We start from the raw sequence: 18,626 nt of genomic DNA, 5'->3' as shown, positions 1-18,626 counted from the left end.
CATAGGCCTGTGGCCAAGCAGCCTTGGGGAAGGGGCAGGGGTTCTTCAGGTAACCAGCAGGCCCCAGGACAGAGTGGACTGCTCACTGTTCTTCCACTCACAGGGGCCAAGATGGACTTGCATGTGCCCATGTCCATGGAAAGGGAAGAGCAGGGGCCAGGGATATGGCTCAGCGGGTACAGTGCTCGCCTCGCATGCACAAGGCCGGGGTTCAATCCCCAGCCCCACCAAAAAAAAAAAAAAGGTGGGGAGGGGGCACAAAACAGCAGGTGCTCCAACAGGGGAGAAGCCCCTCCAGCAGCAGTTCTGCTCAGCCCCACTGCGCTTCCTGCAATGCCCGAGTGTGGCCAGGCCACAGGTAAAACATACTATGCCCAAAAATTAAGATCAGAAAGAAAACCCAATCGACTCTTTGGACTGCCTTCACTCAGGAGCAACGGCCTCTTGAATCGTCTTGACCTGGACACACCAAGCGAGACCCACAAGAGGACAAGAGCCATGAGGAGCCCAGGACCGGGAGGTTGGCAGATCTCTAGGAAACACTTCTGCCTCCACCAGGGCCCGGCGTGGAGAACACCCAGGCGTGGTGTGGTTTTTAGATCTCAGGTTTGTGCTAGTGTAGCTAATGGCTGGACCCAAGAAAGACAAGCTGGACCACACGTGTGGTAAGTACTAGGTACCAGAATCAAAATGGTGACAATTTAAATCCTGTTCCTGGTGTCACTGGCTGTGTGACCTTGAACAAGTGATCCGCCTCTCTGAGCCTCGGTTTCTTCATCTGAAAAATGAGACTGAGAACAGTAGCAATCTCCCATAACGATGGATGCATTGTGCTGAGCACAGGGCAGGATGCACCAGAGGCACTCAGTAAACAGGAATGGGGGGCTTTACAAAGCTGTGTGGGAGGACCCAAGAGGGATTAAGTGACCGGCCCACCTGCGGGGACAGGTTCCTATAGACCCACTCAGGACAGATGTGAGACACTGGTGAGGCAGGGGCAGAGGAGAACTCAGCACCGTGAATCTTCAAGGCTGTCTTCACCAAGGATCACCTAAATAATTGACTAGCAGGTCCAGGACACTTTGCCATAAGTGGAAATACATTTTAGTTCCACTGGTGGTTCAAGGTCAGAACAGCCGCTAAGAGCAGCCAGGACTGGAGCCTCACGGTCCAGGTGGATGTCATCGTCACAAACAATCAGAAACATTATTAGGAACAGCAAGCCACCAGAAGCCATACCTAACTGTGCTTTGCAGCTCTCTATGGTCTTGTCGAGATTCAGTTGGAACCTGCTGCGGATCTGCCGCTTGGGGGAGATGAGGGGCGCCGGGGTGGACTGCTGCTGCACGGACTCACTCAGCTCCTTCAGGTCCATCTCGGCTTTGCTGCGATCTGGAAGACACCACCGCACTCTCCTAAGCCCAGACTCAGGAGCGGTACTCACCACCGAGCTCCCCCCTGGCAACATGGAGGCTGGGGTGACGGCCAGCGAGCTCCCGCAGCAGGCGGACTCCCACGGGCGGCTTTCAGGTGTAAGCTGGAGGGTGCCAGGCAGAGAGTCTGTGGGACCCGAGACCCTCCAAAGCCAGAGGAGCTCGGTCTCAGAATCAGCAGGGAGAGAGCCCCAGGCAGCCAACACCTGCTCCAAACTCCCCAAGCCCAGTGAGGGGGGCTTGCACCAAATGAGGCTCGGGCCCCCGGAGACACCTGGGGCTGGGGACCCTGGCTGCCTACCATCCACAGAGGCTTCCTTGGTCATTCCTGATCTACCCAATCTGCGGGTCAAACTAGAAAAGGAAAACAGGGGAGAGGAGGTCTTCCGCCTATGGCTCCCTTCACCCGACAGCCTCCGTGGAGGCCAGGTAAGTAGATTCCTCCTGGACACTAACCTGTGACCAACAGGTCTCTCAGGTAAGAACCAAAGCCCTCTGCGATGACATCCCCTAACCCAAGTCCCCTCCGTCACTCCACCAAGGGCTCTTTGTATGACCAAATGGGCCAATGAGCCCATGTTGATGAACTTGCTCTCCCATCCCAAAGCCAGGTAAGAGGAAGAGAACTACGGTGGCCACAAAGTCCATAAAGCAGTGAGAGATCACGGGGGAGGGGAGCCTGTCTTTCCCTTGACCTGATCCCGTGGGGTCCCCTCCACCAACCCAGCCAACCCCAGAACACAGGTCAGAAAGCAGGTGACATCTGATCACCCTCCAGAGAGGAGAAGCCACCTCTGAGCCTGTTCCTAGCCCCTGTGGGCTCATCTCCTGGACTTCCCTTCACTCCCCTGCGGACCCCTTACCCAAGGCAACCTATTCCCTGGCTGGTTAGGAAGCCCCAGGGGAGCATCCCAGAGCTTGCAAAGCTTTCGCTTGCTGTTCTCCTTCTGTTCTGGCATGAGCCAAAGCCCTTCACCTTCAACCAGAGCATTCTCCAGCACTGCGCGTGGAGAAATAGTTCCTTTAGTGACCAGAAGGAGCGAGGTCCCCAAAGCCCCCACCCAACAGAAGCAACACACTGCTCCGACGACCTTCCTTCCCACCCAGGTTAACTGGGAAGGGCTCTTTCTCAAAGCTAGCAAAGACGCTACCGCTATGATTCCAGAACAGCACCCTCAGAGGTCCAGGTGAGGCCCTCGAGGGAGGGAGGAAGCCTGGGAGGGAAGAACGTTCATTCAGATTTCCCCAAGGAAGAACCAGAAACTCACCTGCACCTGCCTCGACCTGCAGCTTACAAAGAGCATTGATAGTGAAACAGCAGCACAGCGCGCCAACCCCGCGCGAACTGAGGCTCACTGGAGTGCAAAACACCCCGTGCCTCTGCCTCAGGAGCTTTAATGTTAACGGGGTTAAAAACAAATCCGAAGAAACAAACCCAGAAATAAGAAATATACACGTCCTGACATACGGCATCCGTCAGGCCCTCAGAAACCCTGACTGACAGTCTGGGAGAGCTGGGGAAACCCCCCAGGTGACTCCTAGGGGCAGCTGGGGTTGAGACCCTGGTGTAAGACCACTTCTATGAGTAAAGAGATCCCGCCCGGCCTTCACCCCGGTAGCCGCACCGCCTCGTGGGGCTCATCAAGAGACAGCCCTCACCTGAGCCCTCGACCTGTGCGTGCACGTGTGTGCGCGTGCACACCTGTGATAGACGCGGCCCTTCAAGTTGACTCCAGGAAGGCTCACCTGTTGCACATTCACAGGAAGAACACAACCAAAGGAGAGCACTCTCTTTGACAAAATAGGGGTTCTCGCCTCCATCAACGGCTACTATTGTTAAGAACAGTTCTTAACAAGAACGTTCTTGTTAAGAATAAGCCACCAGGGGCTGCGACTGAAGCGCAGGGCCAGAGCACTTGCCCAGCACATGTGAGGCCCTGGGTTCAAGCCTCAGCACCACATAGAAAAGATTTAAAACATAAAATAAAATAAAGAGAATAGGTCCGTCTGCAACTAAAAAAAAAAAGAAAGAAAGAAAAAATAAACCACCAGCCAGGCACGGTGGCACACACCTGTAATTCCAGTGGCTCATGAGGCTGAGGCAGGAGGCTCGAGAGTTCAAAGTCAGCCTCAGCAACTCAGTGTGAGGCCCTGTCTCTAAATAAAATATTAAAAAGGGCTGGGGATGTGGCTCAGTGGTTGAATGCTCCTGGGGTCAATCCCCAGTTCCAAAAAAAAAAAAAAAGAAATCACCAAGTGGGGGGGCTGGGCTCAGGCCCTGGGACCTTGGGAGCCTTAGTATTTTGCAATCAGCAGCATTGGGGGCTCTCTCTCTCCTCCACAGGGAGAAGGAACACTTCCCTGTTCCTCTGGCTCGTGGTGGCTTATCAGGACTTCTCCCACCCCTGCCCTTCTATATCGGGACCATCTTCAGAATTCACTGTGCTGCCAGGATTTTGAACTTCTCAGTTGATATGAAGACAGCTCAGCCTATAAATGGAAGCCAGGAATTAAAAAAAAAAAAAAAAATACCCATGCTAGAGAAAGCCGCACGACCTTAGGCTTCTGCAGGGAGCACAAATGAGAACGACCCCTTTAGAGGTCAACTTGGCAATCTCTCTCAAAATGTCAACTGCACGGGGCCTCGACCTCCACTCCACCTCTAGGAGTTTACCCTGCGGACACTGTCCCCCAGGGCCAAAATCGGCATTCACTGTAGCTGTTTTCAAAAACCAAGAAATGGACAACAACCGGAGCCGATCAATAAGGTGCCTGGATAAATAGCTTAAAAGTAAACAGATCTCCTCTGTTTTAACGCCGTTGGCAACTATGAGGAGTGGACTTCCAGGAGATACAGCATGGCGGCTCCTTCAAGGAGACAGTTCATTAGACAAGACACCCCGGCAGAAGCCCCTCTCAACCAAAGCCCAGCAGAGGGCTTCCCAGCGCATTCGCTGTAAGGACGTGGGAGAACATCTGGGCAGCACAGGCCCGGCTCACACCACGCTCCTCAGGAATGGCTGGCTTCCGAGGGCCTGCCCTGCACAGGGACAAAGGTGGCCCCTGTCAGTGACAGCAGAAGGACAGCAGCAATGCTCCAGGCCAGACAGCTCTCCACTGCTCCCTCAGCACCTTCAACAGAGCACCTGGGCACACCGCGGCCACCACAGGAGCGCTGGCCTGCTGGCCCTTCGCCTCTGCACCAGGGGCGCTAGAAGGAGGCGAGAATCCAGCACCGTGTTCTCGGCAGATTTCAGGTTTCGGGTGTGTGATTTATCGGTGCCATTGAATCACAGAAGGGGGCCTGAAACAAGCCAACGGGACCCGGCTTCTGTCTGAAGGAGGAGAGCAGAGGCCCGAGACAGCAAGTGAGGGCAGCGAGCCGCTCCCACCCCCCACCCCCCCGCACGGCAGCACAGGAACCCTGACTCACTGAGCCCGGCCACGAAACCAGCTGCCAGCCCAGGGGCCGGGTCTTGTATTTTGGGTTTCTGTATTTGGCTCTCCAAGTTGAGTTTTAAGATTTTCTTTTAATGCAGATGAGCCAGTTTTTATTTTAATTTGGGGCACTGGGGGGAATGGGGAGGGGACCTAGGGACACACTACCACTGAGCTGTATCTCCACAGCCTTTTTACAAATTTTGAGCCAGGGTCTCATTAAGATACTTAGGGCCTTGCTAAGTTGCTGAGGCTGGTCTCAAACTTGGGATCCTCCTGCCTCGGCCTCCCCAGGCACTGGGATGACAGGTGTGCACCACTGCGCGAGCCCCAACAGCCAAGACTTTAAATCTAGGAGGGTACATGCTCATACGGGGAATTCTGAGCTTTAATTCCAAACACAGACGCAATGGGCAGCAGCTTCCTCCTTTGTCCCCCATGTTATCACTGCCCAGAGGGAACCTTCACCTAGCCCTGACCCCTGGGCTGGATTTGGGCCAAGCCCCACCCAAATCCTGTGTGACTGTGCACAGGTGACTTTGCTTCTCTGTGCCTCCCTTGCCCTTCCATAAAATGGGGCTGTCTTACCTATCTAAAAGGCTGTGCTGCTTGTTTATTTTAAAAAGTCATTTTAATCTACAGAGAGCAAAGTTCATTTTGGAGGAAATCCAGGTCTGTCTGAACAGAGGCACAGACGCACAAACCCCCCAGGCAAGACCTTGTCTCCAAGTGCTCCCTCCTGGTCTGCAGTCCAACCCTCCTCCACCCCAACCCCGGGCTGCTTCCATCACTGTGATTCTGCCTTTTCCAGTGTTCTGTCTGTCTGTCTGTCTGTCTGTTTGTTTTTGTTTTGGGGTTTTTTAATGGAATTCTGTTTTGTGAGACTGTTGCCGTCCGTCTGTCTCTGGCGCTCTGTATCTCTGCATCGCTCCTGTCTGGCGAAGGCCGTCACAGGGATAAACATGACTAAGCCCACGAAGCTCGCGTTCAGCCCCAGGCAGGCTGCCCTTGCTGGACTTCAGGACCCGGTGCATCCTCGCCCACGAGGGACCTGAGACCCTACCCAGGCACCGCCCAGCTCACAGGCCTTCATCCCTGCTGGGAGGGAGGCAAAACTGCCCAGTGTGTCAGGGGCTGGGGTCTCCAGGGAGGCGGCAGGAGCCCTGGCCTGCACCACTGCCCACGGCTGCGCCCCACCCACCAGACACGCCCCAGGAAGGGTCCTGCACTCCCACGTACGTGCGTCAAGCCACACTGAGAGACCCACAGTGTCACCAGGATGCCTGCCGGTCACCCCATTTAGGGAAGGAGCTATCCTGGCCGCAGGGGACTGGCAGAGAGGAACGCAGGGAGCAGGCCTCGCCCAGCCCGGCTGCTTGGGTGTGCAGGAGGGAGGAGGCGTGGGAAAGGAGGCCACCATTCCGGGGACTGTAGGAAACAGTCGATGTTCCCAAGGCAGCAAGTGGGTTCCCTTTTGTTCAGTCACTCTGAATCCGAACCCCAAGCCCCACCCTGAGTGCCCTGTTCCACCTGGGCTGCGGGAACTGGCAACCCAGCACGCAGGAGACCCGGGCTCCAAGGACAGACAGCTGGGCTCCACCTGGGCTGCTGGTGCTGCTGGGCACCCAGGGTGCTGTCCAGACCTGGTGTCTCCCAGCTCCAGCAGCACTGCCCGCCCCCAGCCCTGCCTGTCCGTCTAGATGGCCGGCACTCACCTCCCGCAGAGCTGGCCTCAGAGCGCCTGCCGCCAAGTGCCCTCTGCCCTCCCCACCTGGGGGGCCGACAAGCATCTTAGACTCCAAGGGGAGCTCCTGGCCCACAGCTCTGCCGCTGGCCAGGGAGTCGGCCCCGTTACCGCGTGGTCCAGGAGTTCCACGCCATGAGGGTCCTGGGCACCGCAGGAGACTCAGCGGCACTGGGGACAGGCAAATGTCCCAGACATGACCCCATGTGGGGTGGAGACACAACTGACCAGGCAAATGACTGATCAACAGAAAGTTGTCCTTCTGACACCTCAGGTGGGCACAGGCCCCTCCAAACTCAGGGTCTGCAAGCCCTCAATGGACTCCCCTCCTGCCCCTGCCCACAGGATGCAGCCACCCCAGCCGCCTGGCCTCTCCTACAGCACAGCGAGAGGGTCCTCACCCACCACCTCTAGAACCTCTTCTTTCCCCTAGAATGTTCTTCCTCCGGTTATCGGCACGGCTGGCTCTTCCTTCCAGGTGTTTATGGAGGCGTGAACCCTCTTGCCCACCTCCCTCGAGTACCCTCCGGGGACCTGAAGCTTTGATAGAGCTGGGTCCCTAGCTGGCGGGCTAACCTCTCCCAGGCCTACGATACTCCCAATACTAGGGCTCAACAAAAGCAGGAGTCATGGCAGAATGGCTCAAAATGACTTCGCACTTGGTTGTTTGGCATTACTAGTGCAAACTTGTAACACTTTGGCCTGACAGTTCTTTTTTTCTCCTAACACAGTATTTTTTAAACAACCAACTAAAACCCAATGGATTAAAAAATAGTAATTCAAGGGATGAAAATTGATATCAGAAAATTAAAGGGAACAGGGTATCAGAGTACACCGGGCGCAGGAAAGTTAACACTGGTTCATGGAACTTCCTTCGGCCACATGTACGTATTCACATCTCAGTGATCTGGCTTATAGGCTCAAGGAGAACAGAGCTTCTGAACACTGCCCTGAGGCCCTTCAAGACAAGAACAGCTGCAAATGGGTGTGGTGTCGCATGCCTGTTATTCCAGTGACTCAGGAGGCTGAGGCCCGAGGACTGCAAGTTCAAGGCCAGCCTCAGTAACTCGGTGAGGCCATGCCAAAAACAAAACAGAGTTAAGGAGGGCTGGGGGCGTGACTCACCTCACCTTCACCCACTGCACCTTTTTAATTATCTGCACAGAGAAAAGAGTTCAAAGGTTCAAGAACCACACATAGAAAAGGACATTACAATTGCCAAGTCACAGTTGTCACAGAAAGACTCTGCCAGAGGTGCCAACTGACCCAGGTTAAGGTTCAGGATGCTTCCGGTGGTGGACGTCTTGTCCGTTTTCGTCATGATGGGCGCAGACGCTTGCGGGGAGAAAGGCTTCGGGCTGCCGGACAGACTCCCTGCCTGCCCCGTCTTCATGGAGGGTGGTGAGGCTGAAAAGGTAAGGCACTGTTAGAAGACAGACTTACACACCGACAGGAGCGCTCGCAGGCACAGGTGGGGCGGGGGGACAGACGGGCGCCTGTTCCATTCTGGCCGGACCAGGGGCGTGTGGAAGGAGAGGGCGGGGCTGGCTGGTGGCTGATTTCCAGCGTCACCCGACACTGAACCGTTAAAGCCACCAGGAAGGCGGCCTCCCCAGTCCTCTATTAAACACAAAGCTCTAAGACAAATCGGCTAAGCTGCCCACAAAATTGGTTTGGCCCATCCACGGGTGTAAATCTCAAAATAAACATCAGTGAACTGCAGCAGCCCCCACGAGGTCCAGATGTGGAGATCAGGAGCCAGGCTCGAAAATGGCATGGCCTCCGCAGGCGGGGGGGGGGGGGGGGGGGGGGACAGGGGCGGCTCACACAGCCCACACCTGCTGGGGAGCAGCCAGCCCTGGGGAGTTCTGCAGCGACTGGTCCAGAGGTTCCCAGGCTGCAGACAGCCCCGCTCAGGACCAGACGGAGGGAGCCGTTGGTGATTCTCCCCTCCTTCTGTGTTCGGAACTTCAACAGGGGGACGAAGGTGGTCCTGCCTGCGGCTTTGAACCTCAAACCACCTACCACCCACCTGCTGCCCCTGCGCCTCCCTTCGCTGGGGGAGACAGGAGGAGGACAGAAATCAAGGAGCCAAGCAGAGCCCCCCCCAGACCCTGCCCGCTGGCCCTGGCCACTCAACTGTATTGGGACTGTACCATCGGGCCTGCTGGGCCCCTCTAAACCAGCTGGGTCTAAAACTGTGACCCACGACAAATGGCCAGTTCTCCTCAGACAGGCAAGAAACCTCTGAGGTGACCTGGTCTTGACAGACAGCTACCGATGGCAAAGGGAGCAGGAATGAGACTCCCCAGGGACTTCAAAAGCGCTCGTCCACTGGGGGCACAGGGGCGGGCCTCCGGCCCCTCGCTTTCCCAACACAGATGTGCAGAAAAGGGACCCCATGGGCTCGCTCTGCACACAGCTCCGAGGCTCGGTGTCCATTAGCCAAGCTCGGCCCGGCACCTGTCGACTTTCTCTTCATGTAATTTGGTGGGAAAGACTGTGGGGGCCTGGAGTAAGCAGGGGTCGGGGGGCAGACACTGCAGTTCAAATCCTAGCCCAGCTGCTGGCCTGCTGTGTGGCCTCGGGCAGGCGGCCCCGCAGCCCCAACCTGGCAGCAGCAGAGGGGGACTCTCAGAGCTTGATCCGAGGGGAGGAGGATGGCTACACCTCCTGTGGGGAGTGAGTCCCGCAACTGCCCGTCACCCGAGCCTCACCTGGAACCTACCAAGTGCTTGACCCTTGCTTGCTGTTGGGCACTGGTTTTCTATGTCCTCACTGACCTCGAAGGCTTCGGTTTCATCATTGAACCCGTGATTCTCAGCCAGAAGTGAATGCACCCCCTACCCCCCATCACCGCCCCCAGGACAGGACTGGCAATGTGCACGGACAATTTTGGTGGCCAGCACGAGGAGAGCAGGGCTGCTGCTGGTATCTAGTGGGGAGAGACCCAGGACACGCTAAATGTCCTGTGACACCCCACAGCCAAGAACTACCTGGCCCCCAATGCCACATGGAAATCCTTGTCTCCCGTGAAGCAGGGGCAGGGGTGAGGGCTAGATGGGCCCATCCATTCATGGTTAGCAAGCGCTCAGTTAACGGGAGAAATCATCTTGAGAATTAGGTTTTAAAAATATTCAATTAGGTCCATTCTACTGTGAGGACGGGCAGACTGGCCCAGCCGTGGCACAGAGCAGTCCTTCAACTGGGGGCATTGCTGCCACTATCACCGTCATTACCACGGGACACAAAGAAACAAGATGAACACAAGGGCATTTTAAGGAAACATGACCAGTAAGATCTTTACTGTGGATTTTAAAATAATTATTCGTGTATGTCGTACCTCCTTACAGACGAGATCTGTGGTAGCTAAAAAGATCCAGATAACGAATTCCCTGTGCAGATGGAGGACCAGAGCTTCTCTAATTCCTATAAACTATGATTCAGGAACTTCTCGGGAACTGACAAGGAGACCTAATCTTGAGAGACAGCAGAGCCACTGAGCACACAGAACCCAACGCAGAAGAGTCCCCTGCTTACGGGGTCAAGTTGAAGTGAACAGCAGACGAGTGCAGCCAACAGGGGCTCTAGCAGGACAGTCCTACCTGAGATCCTGCTGGGAGTTTTAGCAACACACAGGGTGAAGTCATTTTTTTTTTAACTGTTATATACATGCATGTGTATTAAAAATAATAATTGGAAGCTTTTAACTCTACGGATGCTTCCTTTGATAACCTTTAAATATTAGGATTGAAGAAATGGTCACACCACATGGCTGTGGCAAGAATGAGGTGGTCTCCACTGGTTTCCAGCGGAGACGGGTCTGGACAGGAGAGGGCCCACCCACCCCTCGGGGGTCGAGGACTGCAAAGCTTCACAGACTCGGGAAGGAACACAGCTTTGGGGTCATCTAGCAACCCACAGATCCCATCTGGGCAGAACTCTATCTCCTTAAGAAAGAGACCTCCCACGCCACCTCCAAATGCACCTGTCCCACCTCCCCAGCCTGTGCAATGTCCTGTACCTGACCGTCCTCCTCCTACAGTTAATGCCATGACCATCCCCTGTTAGTTCAAGTCTAACACCCTCCACCCATGCAATTCCTCGAGTGCCCTCGGGCCTCCAACGACCTGACTCTTCACCGGGGTCTGTGCACCCCACTTCACCCCGCCTCTCCGTGACCTCCACTCCTGCTGTCCTGTCTCCACACACGCTGCACAGGGTCCTGGAGGCCGGGGGTGTCCGGCTCCCCTTCTGTGTCAGGCACAGGGCACACGCAGTACGAAACACACGTCCAACACATGGACGTGAAAACCTGACCTGAAAACCCAAAACGCTCCAGAACTGGACCTTTCCTTCTTGGCCCACACACTGGCCGCTGGTCCCCCAACGTCACCTCAGAGCTCTCCCCTGCTGGCCATCGAAGGTGACATCGGTTTATGGCTCCCTGTGGCTGTGAGAATGTCAGAGAGCAGTTCCTCCGGGCTACCGGACCCCCAGGTCACAGCCCAACCGTCCTGAGCACCTACTATGTTCACCCAAGAACGAGGACTCCGTTTCTCCTCTCCTTAAGGTGGTCATGACAAGCAACAAAGACACGATAAAGACATCCAAATACGACGTTTTCATACAGAAACTTCAGTGGAGTCCATCTTCATATGGTGCCCTTCTACAAACAAGGCTGGGTGACCAGTGACACAAAGATATAGGGCCAGGGATGCAGCCACGACGGAGGGCACTTGTCGGGCATGCACAAGGCCCTGGGTTCCAGGAAAGAAAAGGGGAGGGGAGGCGAGGGGAGGACACAGCATATTGACATGATGACACAGGAAGATGTCAAGTTGAAGGAAGTTGAAAGAAGCACTTGGGTCTCTTCCAAAGTATGCGGAATATTGTGTACTCAGGAAAAAGACACAAAATTAAACGTTAAAATTAAAATATTGAAGAACTTCAAACAATCATATCACCAATGCTAAGGTCCAAAAGACTGACATATGACATATATTAAATCCAAGGTTCTTAACTGGGACCGGAGGGGTAACTTTGCCCCCGGGGACATCTGGCAATAAATGTGCGAAGGCATTTTGCCTGTTGCAATCCCGTGACGTGGGTGCTCCTGGCATCTCAGGGGAAGAGACCAGGGACACTGCTGGACATTCTGCAGTGCACAGGAGAGACCCCACAACAGACTTGTCCAGCCCAAATGTCAAGAGAGCCAGGGTTGAGAAATACTGCTTTAAATCATTCTAGACATTTCCAAATGTCCTTTTGCGAAAGCAAAAGGACATTTGGAAATGTTCATTTCAATTAAACTTTGAAAACAGACGCCAATCCTTTTAGAAAGCCATAAATCTTGCCCAAAGGAAGAACTAACTGCCTTTGAAGTCACAAATAATTTAATCAGATTTTACACTTTGATGTACAATTCACGAGTGTGGGCTAAAACACATCATCTATTATCTCCATTTACAAAACCCTGGCCTGAGCTAAGTGCTATTCTGACTCCATGAAACATAGGAGTCTTAGAATTAAATTAGAAAAATGTGCCCCTCGTTCTCTCCCACACACCCAGCACTGGGGCGGGCGGGCGTGGGTGGAGGACTTAATGATTCATGCTAAATGTGCAGAACTCACAAAACTTGAAAACAACTTGTATGTTCAAGGCTGCACCTTGCACAAGCTCAGGTGCCTCGGGACAAGTGAGCGAGCGGCAGACTGACACCGGACGGTCTAGGGTGGGCTAAGAGGTGTTGGGCAAATGCTGTTTCTAAGGGTTATTTACTAACACAGAAACACACCTGGAGGGTTAAGATGCCAGGTGCAGTAGCATGTACCTGTGTCTCGGTTACTTGGGAGGCTGAGGCAGGAAGATCCCATGTATTCGGAAGTCCAAGGCCAGCCTGGTCAACATAGCAAGACCCCCATCTCAATAATGAAAGAAAGCGAGGCTCAAAATTAAAACAACAACAACAACAACAAACATCCTACACCCTTTTCACCAGACATGGAAACCAGGGATCCACGAACTAAAGCAGTTCACAAATACGTTCGATTCAGGATAGAGAAATTTTTAGAAAATTTGAGACAGAGCGTAAAAATTGGGGTAGTTTGCAATTGAAAAACCATTTGCGGATGCTCTTGAAATATCACCAATCTGGCAATATGAAGCCTGCTTAGCTCCCTTAGCCAGAACCAGCTGCAAGACAAGGCCCCAGTAGATCGGTCCACATTTTGAGAGCTACAGGTCAATCAAGACCCATTAGTGAGCTATAAGCATCTCCTTTACAATATAACAAAAACACACAGATATTAGCAATGCACCCCCTTATCAGAAGAATGAGCACGTGTGGCAGTGTTACCAAATGTGCACACAGGCAGACGTGTGCCAAGGTCGGGACAGCTGTGTCTTGCTGCTTTCTCACCACAGTCTCCACCATGTCTGACCTATGCATCTCCATAGCAGCCCGGTCCTTGGGGGACTATTTCAAGTTTTCAGTTTAATAGTGTGACCTATAAACCTACCCCCCAAAAGGCCCTAAAATAACATCGGAGGGCTGACTATGGGAGGTGGGATCGTTAGTGACTTTAGTTCTGGTAATTAACAATTATCTCACAACAAAGAAGTACTGATGTCACCATGAGATGGAGAACATAGAACCGCGTTCCCTGCTCCCTGACTGGTACCCCACAGTGGAGCTACGACACCAAAGGACCATTAGCCCCGAGAGGGGCGAGAGCAGGCCCCAGGGTGCTCCCCTAATTCACTTTAATGTCTTGCACGGCGATCCTGAAAGCCAATATTGGTGAAGGCATCAATTCTGGCCAGGAGGCCTACAGAAATGAGGAACCAGAAAAACCACTGAGAATGAGAACCACTTTGGCCATCAAGCCTGCGGGACTCCAGGAACCCGTGAGCTAACGGCTTCCCGCTGACCAAAGAGCTTCTCAGAGAGCAAATCCAGCCCGGAGAAGGAGGGCCCATGTCTGCGCCTCTAATCCTCCAAACAAAAGGGAGATTTCCAAAGTCTCTTAGAAATTTTACAGAATAACTTATTCCAATTTGTGGCTTTGTGCTGCGACTTGCGTATTTTGTCACTGTCATAAACTACTTATATGGTTTTCCTATCCCATGACATGACGGGTCTTCTCTTTAAAGCAGGATTTTGGATAAGCCACAGCTTTGCCTCCATTGTGTCGCATGGGGGCTGTTAATAGCTCCTGCTCCCTGTTAAAAAAAAAAAAAAATGCTCCTGTGACTGGGACAGCAGAGGGCAGCAGGCTGCCGTGGAAGGAGGCAGGCTCTGTGCCTCCCCTGTGCTCTGCAGGGCCCTGGATGGCACCCATGAAACAAGGACTCTGGCCCAGAGTTGCCCCTAACTCGTTCAGTCAGTAGAAGTGGTTGTCAAAGTTGGGCCACGGGCGGAATCTGACATTCCACCTGTTCCATGTGACCTGCAAACTACGAGGATTTGACATTTTTAGGTGGCTGGGAGGGAAGAAGGAATTAAAAGTTCATATAAAGCATGCAAGTCACACGAAATTCAAATTCCAGTGTCCACCAACAAGTTTTATTAGAACTCACCCACCTCATGTCTACAGCTGCAAAATACATCTTTAAGACCTAAAATATCTACTATTTGACCCCTTATAGAAACAGGGGCAATTTATAAGATTAAAATGACTCTGGCTGGGTGGGGTGGAGCATGCCTATAATCCCAGCTACCCTGGAGGCTGAGGCAGGAGGATTGCAAGATCAAGGATTGCTCTGAGGTGCAACCCCTGCCTGGCATGCCAATGCCCTGCATTTGATCCCAGTGCCACCAAAAAAAAAAAAAACAACAACAACATTCTAAGTGTCACCCTGTTTCCTACACTATTGGGCTCAGGATTAGCCAAGTCCCGAGCACATATTGAGCAAGAGAGTTATAATTTAGGAAAGAAACCCTGAAGTTTAAAGGGAATCTACTGGCTTCTCACCTAAAAATCCAAATGATGAGGAATTCTGTCACAAAGTCTAAGGCCATTTATCCCTCTCCTTTGCCGCTCCAGAAGGAAGAGAGAGGCTAAATTAAACACATTAGATGTGTTCTAATGGTACAAACTGTATTTTCTTGACATGTGGTCCAGGAGAACTAGTGGCACTTTACACACCAGCATTTTTTATTTTACTGTAGCAACTTATGTGTTAACATCAGTGAACTTCATGGCATTAAGGGAAAAAAAACAAGAAGCCATTTAAAAACAGGGGCTTACACCACATTCCACTTAGCAGAGGCCAAAGCTGAGTTGCAGATCCAATACCCAACAATGGAACAAAGCTCCACAGAAAGTGACGGGGACTCGCAGCGTAGCCACCAAAACTGAAATCCCACCTTCTCAAGCTGTCTATGAAAACCAACAGGCCGAGGGTCCAGGGGATCCAGACCATCACAGAACCATGCATGGAATTAAAGTAAGATTGTAAGGACCTCTGGTCAGAAACAAGGGGACAAAAGGAAAGACCTTCTGACACTGTCCACACAAGCTATGTGGCTCCAGGGACAACACCCTACAGCTGCACTGCGAGTCTGGGGGACCCCAGGGTACACGCAGAGCTGCAGTCTGTTATAACAAAGACCCTGCAGCCACCCAGCTCCAATGCTCTGCCTCCCTGCAGCCATCCAGGGACAGCGCAGCAGAATCGGTGTGAACCTCTGAGTGCACAGCCACCAAGTCCCCATCATTATTTTACCTTTAGGGTCATTAGCAGTCTCCTGAAGAGCGATGGCTGATCCTTCGGGACTCTCTTATCTTTAATGGCTCCACAGTTGTAATATACTAGTAAGTTCTATTGCTGGGCTCTAGTCTCCCATTGCTTATTATGATAAATAAAAAAAAAAAAAATCTGAAGTGAAAATCGTTTTATGGTGCAAGTGGGAAGGCGGGGCGTCGACTGAAGGTGAGCATTTCAGCCCCAAGTCTAAAGCTGCTGCTCCAACTGCACATGTGCTACCCCAGAAAGCACCCCAAGACATCTCAGCCTGACATTTAATCAGTGGAGATTTTACTTAAAAAATCCACATTTTCCATTTCTCTGGAAGAATATCAAGATCTGAAAGCCCCAAGGCCACATTCTTGCATGGCGGCCATGGGTGAAGTCCCTGAGATGAGGCACATGCCCTGGGTGTCCCCGTCTCCACCATTCTCAACAGCCAGCTAACCAGGAACCATCATGCTGGGTACAGAAGGTTCTCTGTGCCCATATCTCAAAGGCACAGCAACAAAAAACGTGATACCACAATTCAAGAAAAGGAGCAAAACCACTTCCTCATGAAGGCAATGACGTTCATAGAATATTCAACACATGACCGAATTCCTTTGGGGAAGAAAGAACTCTTTCAAGTCACCATTACTTTTCTCCCTCTCAGCCAGTAGCCATCACTGCTGACATCAGTTCCCTGACCCACGTGGGCAGCAGCACCAGGAGAAGCAGCAGCCAGCACTTGCTGTCTGGGGCACTGTCCTAAGTGCACCCCAACTCCTCTTACTTACAAGAACCTCCCAGGCAAACCGTTAAGATCCTCACGTTACAGAGGGGAAACCGAGGCACTGAGACCACAAGCACCCTGCCCCAATGCTCCACACACGTCCCTAATAAGCAATGCAACTGTGAGACAGGTGACCCTGAAGGAGCAGGACAACTCCAGGGAGATCTGCAATGGCATTTTCATATCAACTCTATTTATTTTTTGAATATGGTGCTGAGGATCGAACCAAATACCTCTCATGTGCTAGGCAAGCGCTCTACACCAAGCCACGACCCCAGCCCCAAGGACTTTTTACCTTATGTGTTTCTGTGATATCTGAGCACTGAATGTGAATGTACTGAAAAGTCAATTATTTAATTAAAATAAAATCCTTAAAGAAGAACAGTGTTATGGGGAGTTTGCTGTGATTAGTCCAAGAGGCAGTGACATTAGAAGTGAACTCTAAAAGGATTTCTGGCCACCTCCACCCAGGTGAAGGAATGAACTCTAGTGAGCCTTTTGGAAACACTAATCTCATTTGTGGGTCCCCCAGAGCAAGGATCCCATCTAATCACTCAATGAAAATTTGCAGGCAGGGAAGCAACATCCGGCAGTTCCCGCGGAGGCTGCGTGGTTCGGGCGCTGGCGCCCAAGGGGGCAGGGAGCCATCGGTGAATGGAGCGTGAACTACAGCGACCTACAGCAACCACGTTGGGCCATCAGGCGGGAAGCCTGGTATCAGGACTCCGTGGGGACCGGCTGGTGGGAGAAGCCTGGTCCCCAGCACGTCCTCCCCAGCTCGGGGCGTGACCCTGACCCGCTAGGGCCAAACCCCACTGACCCCCCAACCCGGTTCTGGTGAAGCAGCGGCGGCCCGAGGCTCCGCCCACCGGAAACCGTGTTCCCACCCATCCAATCCCGTGACCGGCCGCTAGGAGCCGTCCAGCCCCCCTCTGGACTCGGCCCGGTTCTGGGTTCTAGGCCTGATTTCGCGGCCAGCCCCACCCCGTGGGAGCCCTTTCCCTCGCCCACGTGGCCTGGGGTCCCCTGTCCCCCGCCCGGGGCTGACCGGTGCTCTTGTCCAGGAAGTCCATGGACTCCTCGCTGGCGCTGAAGTGGCTGGAGGTGGCCTTCTTGTCGGCGTCCTGCTCCACGTCGGAGCCCGTGTGCACCGAGGAGTTGGTGCTCATGGGCGAGCGCGGCATGTCCGACAGCGAGATGCGGCGGCCGGCGCCCGTGCCCAGCAGGGGCTTGCTCATGAGGATCTTGGGCGAGGCCGTCATGTCGAAGTTGAGCTTGACCTTCTCCTGCTTGTCCGTCTTGGCCGTGCCCGCGCCGGGGTTGGCGGGATCCAGCAGCATCTGGTACTGGCTGTTGGGCGTGTAGGGCGTCCTGAAGGGAGAGTAATTGAAGACCCCGAACTTCCTGCGGATGTTCTCCACGTAGACCTCCATCTCCTGCATGGCGCTGTTGAAGATGCTTTTGGTCTTTTTCACGGAAAAGGGAATTTCTTTAGACATGAGGTAGCAATTATTTATTGGAACCCAGGCCCTGGGAGGGCAAAAGAGAAAGAAAGTTCAAGTCAAATTTAGTGATTTTCAAGGCTTTTTTTTTTTTTTTTTCCTGAATACAAACCAAATTAGCCTAGCATGTTTGCCAAGATTCTTAAATACTTATTCTTTTTTAAAATAAATGACTTGGTTTCAATATTTAATTAACGATCCACTTAACAGGCATGTTCTGCCACGAGGACAGAACACAGAACAGCAAAACTCAGCAAAGATAGTAAAAGGCTCGACAGTCTTAGTCATTTTAATCTATTAAACACACACACACACACACACTCTCTCTCTCTCACACACAATAAATCCCCTCTGGTTTTGAGCTGGTAGAGAATTAAAAAAAAAAAAAAAAGTTACTGCATTCCTCCAATGTACCCCCAAAAAGGGTATTCCCCAGATCTCCCTCAACTGCACATGGACACAAACAGCTTTCTTATTGCTATTCTAAAAGGGACTAGGACTTCGGAAACCCGTTCCTAGAAGGAGGTTCATGTTTGTGAATGTGAGATAATTCACAAGGGAAAATCACTGCAAAGCAGCCCTCCGAGCCTTCAGGTGGGCACCCTCCAGTCCCATCTTCCCAGCATCCATGCCCCACGGCCCAGGACACTCCGCACAGACCCCTGACAGCAAGGGGGAAAAAAGAAAAAAACTGGCTGCTTCACAGAACCAGCGAGCCTCGTGGCTGCAGGAGGGGGCTGGCACACCTGGACAGACACTGTGGGTGATGGCACCGTCGGCACGGGGACATCAGAACACAGCCTGCAGCACTTTTGATGACCCAGCTCAAGAGGTTGTAACTGCTAAGTGGTGGGAATAAGGTCTTCCAGGGCATCCCTCTGGGTTTCACAGACAGGAGCTCAATCCAGGTATAAACCAAGGAGAAGCCAAGTGGGTGCCGGGAACGGATGCCTGCGCCTGCTCCCGGGGAGAAGCGGGCACC

At 52.9% G+C, this 18,626-nt stretch overlaps 1 protein-coding gene across 22 annotated transcripts in view; it reads right to left on the bottom strand.

Annotated features, from left to right (window-relative positions):
• Positions 1 to 18,626, bottom strand: part of Zmynd8 (zinc finger MYND-type containing 8) — a 111,586-nt gene that overhangs the window by 24,853 nt on the left and 68,107 nt on the right. For all 22 annotated transcript variants that reach the window (XM_071609024.1, XM_071609023.1, XM_071609027.1 and 19 more), the window contains 3 exons: positions 17,191 to 17,672; positions 7,882 to 8,022; positions 1,240 to 1,392 (listed from right to left, as the gene is read on the bottom strand). In XM_071609024.1, the coding sequence (XP_071465125.1) occupies positions 1,240 to 1,392; positions 7,882 to 8,022; positions 17,191 to 17,672 (776 nt within the window). The remainder of the gene's footprint in view (positions 1 to 1,239; positions 1,393 to 7,881; positions 8,023 to 17,190; positions 17,673 to 18,626) is intronic.

The sequence above is a fragment of the Marmota flaviventris genome, chromosome 2, assembly GCF_047511675.1.
Source record: "Marmota flaviventris isolate mMarFla1 chromosome 2, mMarFla1.hap1, whole genome shotgun sequence".
Lineage (NCBI taxonomy): Eukaryota > Metazoa > Chordata > Mammalia > Rodentia > Sciuridae > Marmota > Marmota flaviventris.
Note: the sequence above shows the minus strand (reverse complement) of the source record. Positions and strands in the feature narration are given on the sequence as shown.